Here is a 9,660-nt window from a genome sequence, read left to right as displayed (position 1 = left end):
AGAGGATACATGTGATTCTGCCTCTTTCATTGAAGAATATGTTTTGTTATGACTGTGAAAGAGACATTCATTTTTTTTCAAGTGTCGCTGTTCTTTAACATACTCAATTGCCATTCTATGTATTGTCTCCATAGACAGCTGAATTGTAAAGGCTATTACACACTGCCCCAACAATAATAGTACACCAGTTCAAACTTTAGAGAAACTAAATCAAGCACCAACCAGTGCAAACAAGACTATGTTTATATTTATGCGTTTTGGAGACACTTTTATATAAAGTGAATTGCAATAGAAGAACAAAAGCAATTTGTCACAGAGCAAATAATAAACCTCTAATATACAATGGCACGTTTATTTGATAACTAGGTTGGTTTAAGGGTGTGGGGTGGTTAAGAGGTTGCGGAAGAAATGTTTCTTCAGCTAGTTCTTGGAAGATGTAATGTCTTGACCATTTGGATGGAGGTTGGCAGCTCTTTCCACTATAAAGGAGCAGAGAGGGTGTTTTGAGAGTGACTTTGTCTCTTGTTGTGAAGGAACAACTATGTGTTGCTCATTTGTTGGCAGGAGGGAGCATACATTTGTAGGAGTCATTTGAGGTAGAGAGATGTTGTTCTAGTGTTTGAGTGTCAAAATTTGATTTTGGCCACAACTGGAAGACAATATAGTGAGATCAGAAACGGCCTGATGTGAGCTAGAGCTGTGTTTCATCTGTACAGCAGCAGTGGAAGCCATGCACCTATATGATTGCTTTCAATGAGGTTGTGTAAATGGAGGAAGGAGAGAAGCGAGCAATGAACCTCATGTAACCCCAGATATTAGCTTATGTGACTCAGACACTCCTCCTCTTTGTGAAACCTAGAAAGATCTGCCTGTGAGATAGGATACCGAAACCACCGAAGTACTGTATCTGGTGATGCCTAAGGCAGAGAGCTGAGCAAACACTTTTTTGACAAAAACATAAGAGAATGTTAATAGTAATAAATAAAAATAGAATTTGTGCTTTTTGCTCCAATTGGCACAGGACACAGAATTCTGGCAATGTAGAGATTACAACAGGTGAATGTGCAATGCACAAAGTGAATGACGAGACAGCGCAAGTCAAGTAGGTGGTACTGCGCATGTGCCGCATCTGCGGTTGAGTATACTTTAAAAGCTGTGTGGACGTGGCTGTGCACAAGACTGAACAGAACTCGGAAAGTGACACATACCCGGACCTCACTTGAGCAATAGCAGATTTCCAGTGAAGAGACAAGGGATTAAGATTTATGATTGATTGGTGGACTAATAGTATTTGTTATTGTGTAAGTGTGACCAATAAAACGTGAATGCAGCATGATTTTAAATTCAGAGTGATATGCGGATATGAATCGCCGTCATTTAGAAATGAGATCAGCCCTAGTCAGCACGGGTAGTGTTGGTGAGATCGGCCGTAATGGGTGGGAGTGGATCAGTGGATCCTGTCTAAGTGACAGGATGTTGGACGGCTGGCACAGAAAACTTTGGAGACCTCATTCAACGTGAGGGGAGAGAAGGAAGAGAAGAGTGGAATGTGTGTAGGTTGGCTGTGGATAAGTGGTGCAGAGAACTGGCTGCTGAAGGTTACTTTATCAGTGAAAAAGCTGACAAAGTCATCAGAGAAGAGGTGGGAGGCGGTGGAGGGGGACAGAGTAGAGGGATAACTGGGCGAACGTGTCTGCTGACGTTTGTCTGTGTCTGATGTTACAATGTGAAGTTACTTCAAAGCTGTATCCTAATTCAAACTTAATTTAAGACTGGTCTACATAGACACTGATTTTATTTACTTTTACCACCTACTTCTACGTTCCTTGTATTAATCATGCAGGCAGTTTTATCACATTGCACATTTTTATCAATACATTTTAGTAGTTAATAAAATATTTTTCTCAGCGTTTCTCTCTGACTGTCTTGCATTTGCTCTTTGATATTTGGAAAGGTCTGTACCTAGCATTTTAGGAATCTCAGTATTAAAATATACCTATTTTTGAGATATACCTAACTATTAACGCATTCCTTTATTATGAAACGTTGAAAAATACAAGTCAACAATATGAACCAAAGATGTGAGCAAAACTTATGTGACTGATTAATCACCAGTTTTCAAATGGAGCGGCAGTTAATACACAGAGCCGTAAATTACTGACAAGCTCTGCAATATCGTGCTCAGTTTCCCATTTTTGGGTTGGCTTGTCCGTGATCTACAGCTCTGGTGATGGGGATTTTTCGCTAATCAAAGATCTGGCTTTACTGACAAGATGCGCATGGACATATATATAATATCACCCAGCCATATTGAAATTGTTTGGGGGGAAAAAAACGTGGAGTTCCTTACGATACAATAATGTCCCTAATGTTACTCCTCATCTGATGCAAGTCTTTTTAAAGAGGAAGTAGCACACCAAACAGTATATTTATATTTATGCAGATGTTCTGGACAGAATAGGGATCGCATACAGTAGTCTTTCATCCTGTCCCCGCTGCAACCCACTTCTGGCTGGCCCTCTTCAAACCGGCTTCCTTTTTAAATGTTAATTCCTTTTTTTCCGCTTCTCTGAGTCTCTGTAGCTCACTCTCTCAGCGCCACATCCAAGCAGCCAGTCATTCCAGCCCCCCACCCCCTTTCCGGCTCTCTTTCGTCCTCTCTCTTTCTCTGTCTCTTTCATACTTTGCTTCTAAACAGCCAGTCCTTGTGTAGCAGCCAAGTATGATAACCCCATACCTCGCCTTTGCAGACAGGGCTTCATGGATGTTGTAGTTGCACCGTAGGCCTTCCTAAAACATGATCGGGATGCTGACATCTAGAAATAAACTGCCAAGTGTTTATCTCACAGAGGAGTGGGATACACAGCTGTCACCTTAAAATATTATTTTGTGACTCCTTCAGTGTCTTTGCCGATTAAACCTAATGTGTTCGTTTGCTTCTTTCCTCAGGGTCAGCTCTCCAGACAGCGGCCTGCACTCAACCTCTGCTCCTGGTAGTACGGACCCCGCTGCTGAGGAGCCCGGCCGGAAGTTCTGGGATGAACTGGGCCAAATTGGCCTTCCTGATGACATTAACGTTGCGTCTTTATTTGATCCCACTGGTAGGTAAACCTACTCAAGCATCAGTGTTTGTGTCTTTCAGTGTCTGACGATGTTTATTATTCTGTTGCATCTGCAGGCCAGTGTTGTGCTCACCTGCGCTGTGCCGCCTGGTCAGAGGGTGTATGCCGTGGGGAGGGACAGTCGCTGCTGTATGTGGACAAAGCAATTGACTCAGGGAGCACAGAGGTGAGTGACACCCACACCAGTGCATTTAAATGTCTCGTTGGTGAAGTTGTTTGCTTTCAACTTAGAAATGGTTGTTCTGTCAACTTGTACCAATTTCAGCCAGCATCCAGTCTGGTCCTATTCCATGCGTGTCCACCAATGAATAGGTAGTTCTGTTTTGCAAACCCATTGGTCTCCATCCAGTTACACTGAATTCAGAGGACTGGGATAATTTCATCACCAAATGCCCTTAAAAAGCAACTCTAAAATGCAAAATTAGAGCTTTTCCTTTGTGGAAAATAGACATGTATTTTTTTTTAAGTTTTAAAGATGACATTTATCAGTTATCATTTGTAATTTTTTAATCTATTACTGTTTAAAGATTAACTTTAGTTAGCAGTAACGACTCATTGTTTTACTTGATTTATTTGAGTGTTACATGTTAGGCCTGTACAATTTGACGAAAATACATTCTGAATATGCTCAATGTTCATGTGTTTGTTTTTAGGGCTGCAACAATTCGGCCCTTCAGTAGAGTAATTTTACATCAGAATTGGTGTAAAATATAAGTAATAATAATCACATAAATAAGCAAAAAAATACAAATATTGTTGGCATTTCCAGTTGCTCATAATGAGCAGTCTTGTACATGCAGAAATTTTGTTTTTTTGTTTAATCGTATTTACTTGCTTTACATTTCAAGTAAATAAAGAATACAGTGTACTGTTTGATTATTGGCGAGATATATAGTAACATAGTCAGTTACGTCATTGTTCCTCTGTGTGGTCTTGTGTGCTGAATTGGCAGAGCTTCACTTAGCCCTAAATCAAGTATCATTTTAGTGGCAAATGGCTATTAATGTGGTTGAGTGGGCCCATGTTTGTGCCAATTTGTATTTTTGAATGTAGTTGCAAACTTGAGCTATAACTTTCCCTGAGAGTAATTTCTGTAGAGGAATGACAAATGCACTCACTGTTGATTAAGTATTCAGAGTTAATCATGAATGGGGTTATTATTGGCAGTGGAAGAGGCTGGAGAGGTTGTGTCGGTCCCCCGGTCTTTAAAATATTTTCTAATTAGGAGCGGAGCAGTTCAGAACTGCCACAGCCGTCTCTCTTGTGCAACTCCACTAATTAACACAATGCAATGTGGCAGACGCAAGGGCACATTGAACCCGGGCAGGGAAAGCACATTAGGAGTAATTAATTTTTATATTCGCTTCACCTGGGATCTGATTCTTGAGGAAAAAACGCATAGCATGTGTGTCTGTTCTATGTAAAATACAGTTAGGATCCCTCAAAACTCCAACCATCCAAAAAGAAACTCTCAGTGTATAGTTGTCCGTGTTTTTTTTGTTTAATTCTGTGATGTTTCAGTGGACTATACTTTTGTTTTGACGTTTCTGAAATAAAGCCCATGTCCTGCATGCTTTTCTGAAGAAAAAAACAAAAAGAGAAACTGATAATGAGTCATTTGAGACAGTTGATGAACGATGAATTGGCTTTGTATCACACTAGGTTTTCCCCCATATGCGAGACCATTAGAGTGGTTGCTCTGCAGCTTTGCCCATTTAGCAGCTTTATCGCCTGCATGTAGCTGTTGTTTAGTAATCCACTGGACTTTGGCTGATTGTTTTGTTACTGTTTGCCAGACATAGAACATTTTATTACTGGGGTGACAGAGGTCTTTCAGGCTGGACCTAGGTTTCTTAACACCAACCCTAGTTGATTTGCTCTGTTTAGTAGCTCACATACAGGCAGTATACTATAATCACCTAGGCTCTAAATTAGTTGGAATATATGACAGGTGAATGGTCGAGTTTTTACAAATGTACTCAACACTACAGGTTATCTAGAAATTAAGAAAATAGAATGAGATGATTTACGAATTTGTCGAAAAGGCTCCAAATGATGTGACTTTGTTAGTGTCACAGTGTTTAAGTAATGTTAAAGATCATTTCAACGTCGCAAATATAAAAGCTCTCCAACAAAACGCATGATATTTAATGTTCTAATTCTTTATAAAAAGTAATGGGACACAAATTGTACCTCATTTGAGAAAATATCAGCTGCCAAAGGGCATTGGCAAGATGGCTGCTGAGTGAACTGACTTGCTCCTGTAAGGATTTTGCTGTGATGTAGGTTTGTCCTGGCAGCGAGACCCGCTGAGTTGTGAAATAGTAAATGTCAGAGGGCTGAGGATGACTTGAACTACACGCAGTCCCTTCTACGAGATCATCTTCCACTGACTTTATTTGCACTATTGGTGCATCATTTAGTTGGCTTAAAACTAGTGCTAGGCAATGATTAATTGTAATTAATCACATCCAAAATATTTTTAAAAAATTTTTTAATGTTTGTGTGTGCTGTGTATATTTATAATGTATATAATGTATATAGTACATGCAAATATAGTATATATTTTGAAAACATTTAAGTGTATTTGCAAGTATATTTTTATTTCTATACTATATGTACATATTAGTGCTGTCAAACAATTAATCGTGATTAATCGCATCCGAAATAAGTTTTTGTTTACATAATATATGGATGTGCACTGTGTAGATTTTTGTGTGCATATAAAAGCACACACATACAGCTAATATTTGAAAATTTAAATGTATATATTTGTATTCAAATGATTTACATTATATATAAATATATTTAAAATATAAACATTACATAGTTTTCTTAAATATGTGCTTGCAAGTGTTTGTATTTCTATAAATATACAAGGTAAACACATATATTGTGTGAACAAAAGTAATCGTTTGACAGCACTAATATATATTTAATATGAAACATTTTTTTTTTAAACGTGTGCGTGTGTGTTTATATATACATGTACTCAAAAACATTTATTTTGCATGTGATTAATTATTGCCCCACACTACTGTTGACTTGTTTTCATTTATAATAAAATGTGAAATTTTGGAAAGAGATTTCTAAGACGTTGTGCACACTAAAACAGAGGATGTGCTTTAAGAAAAGTAAATCAGGTCATTATGTGTTGTTGAATTTTATACAACAGAAATGTTGAGAAATACGTAGCAAATGTGCATGCACTACTTTCAGGATGAAGTTCATGTCTAGAAACCATTACAAAAGCTATAAACAGAATCGCTGAATAACTGGAGTCCACAAACTGACCGAGACACAAACCAGCCGACATTGTGCGCAGTACAGCACACTCATCCAACACTTTACTGCATCTTTCATCACTGGCCTGCTCCGTTTGGAATGCTGCCATTATGCCTCTTTGCATATAGGATTTCAAGGAGGGAATGCTGTTCTACTTTATAATAGTGTCCTTGGAGTCTTGGCTGCAATAGCGTATCAGCTGTAGCTTTTTCACCCCGTGAAGTAGATGTCTGAGGTGATGGTTTCTGTTTGATACATTATTTGAGGCATGAGATGCTCAACACCCACCTAGCCCTGAAAGTGGACAGTATAGCCATAGAGCTCTATATGGCTGTCCTTCAGAGTGATTCAGGAAAGAGCATTGTGGGTAGAGGCTGCTGTCAGCCCCAGTGGACTCACCGCCTGGGCGATAATTGCTTAAAGCTCAGTGTTAAAAGGTATTTGCAGATTGTTGCATTTGGGCTTTAGGCCAAGGTTTTTAAAGCATGAGAGAGCTAGAGAGACTGCTGACTAGAGACATTTTTAGTTAGGGCCGTTTTCTCAGGCCCTGGCGTCCTCTATTATTGAAAGTGTGAGTGCTTTTTCCATGGTGGTGATTTAAATGTCTGGCCAGTTTTCACCCAATCCTTATTTTGAATGACATTCGCCTTGATCCTGAATGCTTTACTAGATGTATCCGAAAGGTTGAAAAAATACACGCTGAAAGAGAGGGAAGTATATAACGAGCAAATGGACCTGCGAGAGGAACATCGTGTTTTGATGACCTTGCTATTCAGGGTTTATGGTTTTTTCACCACTCTTGCTACAAAAAGGCTATTATAAGAGCAATGCAATTAACAAATGGACATTTTCTGCATCTATGTACTCCATAAATGATGTTTATGTTTAACAGAGTTCAAAAGCCTGATGTTAATGTAAATAACAGATTCAGTTAAAAGATGGCATGTTTATCAAAAATTAAAAAGTGATTAATCATGCAAGAGTAAAACCAAAAATGAATTTAACTTCATGTACCAGATATGGTGAAACAAACAATTAAGCTAGTAGAATGTAGAAAATAAAAACAGCAGTTGCATTTTCATTTCTTATCCTTTTGTTTGTTTGTTGTCATTGTGTTCTTAGTGCTCTGTGGCCAGCAGTTTATGTCTCATTGGTCATTGACCTATTCTGGAATAAAAAGAAGTGTTTCTGTGCAGTTAGAATTTTCACATACCGTTTTAAGGTATTTAGATTAGACTAGTTGTTTTGTTTTAAAATCACATCAGATATGCATGAATACACCTTAAAGAAATAGTCCACACAAAAATGAATATTTTGTCATCATTTACTCACCTTCAAGTAGTTCCAAACCTGTATGAATTTCTTTGTTCCGCCGAACAGTTAGGAGCGGGGGAAAAAAAATTGATTCTCCGATGCGTCGCGATTCTCTCTTTAGCGATTCTAAATATTTTAGAATAGATTCTGAGATCTTTTTTTTTTTTTTCTCCCCCATATGGCACGTGCGCGCACACTCAAGACGCGGCATGATTCATTCATTGCACAGACTTTGCTCTGTGAGACACGTGCTTGTTGCTTGACAGTGTGTACCGCGTTTTACTTTAGATAAGACTTTCACATGTGCTCAGTGTTTGTTTGTCTTGAAGCGGCTGCGGATGTTTCAGAGCACAACAAAACATCTGATATCACGAAATAAATGAAGCCTTTTAAAGCTGTCACTGTCTTTGATCGCATCAGTAATAATCAAACGGCAATAATGGTGAGAAAAAAAAAGAAAAACCCATAACTATTGTAAACGTTGTCTGTAAACATTCGGACACTTAAAGAGAACTTATTTCAAATAATTGCTTATATAATAAAACGGTACATTTTGCACAAATTTTATTTAAAATAGCCGTAATGTGCAGTAATAGCGTTGTGGTATTGAAATGATGATAACCGTAAATAACTTAAATTGAATTGTGAAACCAAGATTCACACCTGTACTTTTAAGATGGCAGTCCGGACATTTCAACTATAAACAAAAATCATAGAAACTCCAATGTTGTTTTTAAATGTAATGTCGTAAAGATGCATTTGTACAGCAGAAGAATTAAATGGGGGAAAAATGTAGATCAAGAATCGCTTTGGAATTGGATCGTGACTCCCAAAATTGTAACCGTAATCAGATCGTGAAGTGACAGGAGATTGCCACCCCTAATGTAAGTCAATAGTGACCGAAATCAGCCTGGTTTTTGGATATATAAATATAAAATATTATTATATTTGCACTTACTATGAGGTGCCCATTTTTAATAAGAATCACTTAATCTCTGTACAGCAAATGAATGCATCAAATAAATTAAGTAAATAAACATAATCACACATTTACTATGTCTTTGTTTAACAGTTCTGTCTAATAACACATTTGACATAGCTGTTAAACAGGGCAATTAAATGGTATATAAAAAGGTACTGCAGTGTTTGCCTTGTTTACTTTTTTAGTAGTAGAAAGATAAACACTACTTTTACCACTGTCGGTCAGCAAATACACATTTATCATTTCAACCAAGGCTTATAAACATATGATTTCACTAATCGTGAAACGTTGTTGAATTGAGCTATTAGGTCTTATGCAAATTGCTCATGTGTGATGATTCTTGCATATGGATTGTTCAGTTGCCTGCTATGACATTTTCATTTTAAATTCACTATGTATTAAATTTGCAATTAGCATTATTTATCTGCATTTATGAAAATATGATTCCCATGCGTACAGACTTATTATCACAATGTTGCTTACAGTTATTTATAATCATATTTAACCACGTATTTGTTAAAATTTCTGTAATAGAGTTGAGGAATCAAATGTATTATTTTTATCGGTTGATTTGTTTTCAAATGATTTATTTATAATTTATTTTTCACTTGAGCAGTTTTGGAGTTACCAGTTAATCTAAACTCGCCATTGCTAATAGTAACGTATGGGGTATTTACTGAACTGAAAGTACACCTCTGATTATCTCAATTTCTCTTTTCTCTGTTTATAGTGCTGTGCATACTGTAAGCGCCTTGGAGCATCCATAAAGTGCTGTGAGGAGAGCTGTGGGCGATCCTTTCATTACCCCTGTGCAGCTGCTGCCGGAACCTTCCAGGACATAAAGGCATACACCCTCCTCTGCCCGGATCACATCCAACGAGCCCTTGTCAGATGTGAGTATCTCTGTTACACGGGTTTCCTTCTGATTCTTTTCTTTTTTGAATGTTGAGGCTTTAA

General features: G+C 37.8%; 1 protein-coding gene across 1 annotated transcript in view; it reads left to right on the top strand.

The window, feature by feature from the left end:
- The window catches only part of LOC122330206 (histone-lysine N-methyltransferase 2C-like), a 111,939-nt gene that overhangs the window by 23,190 nt on the left and 79,089 nt on the right, over positions 1 to 9,660 (top strand). The window contains exons 6-8 of the mRNA XM_043227069.1: positions 2,950 to 3,101; positions 3,179 to 3,288; positions 9,434 to 9,596. Of these exons, the coding sequence (XP_043083004.1) occupies positions 2,950 to 3,101; positions 3,179 to 3,288; positions 9,434 to 9,596 (425 nt within the window). The remainder of the gene's footprint in view (positions 1 to 2,949; positions 3,102 to 3,178; positions 3,289 to 9,433; positions 9,597 to 9,660) is intronic.

This window comes from Puntigrus tetrazona, chromosome 24 (genome assembly GCF_018831695.1).
Source record: "Puntigrus tetrazona isolate hp1 chromosome 24, ASM1883169v1, whole genome shotgun sequence".
Classification (NCBI taxonomy): Eukaryota; Metazoa; Chordata; class Actinopteri; order Cypriniformes; family Cyprinidae; genus Puntigrus; species Puntigrus tetrazona.
The sequence above is the reverse complement of the archived record's forward strand: the minus strand, read 5'-3'. Positions and strand labels throughout refer to the sequence as shown.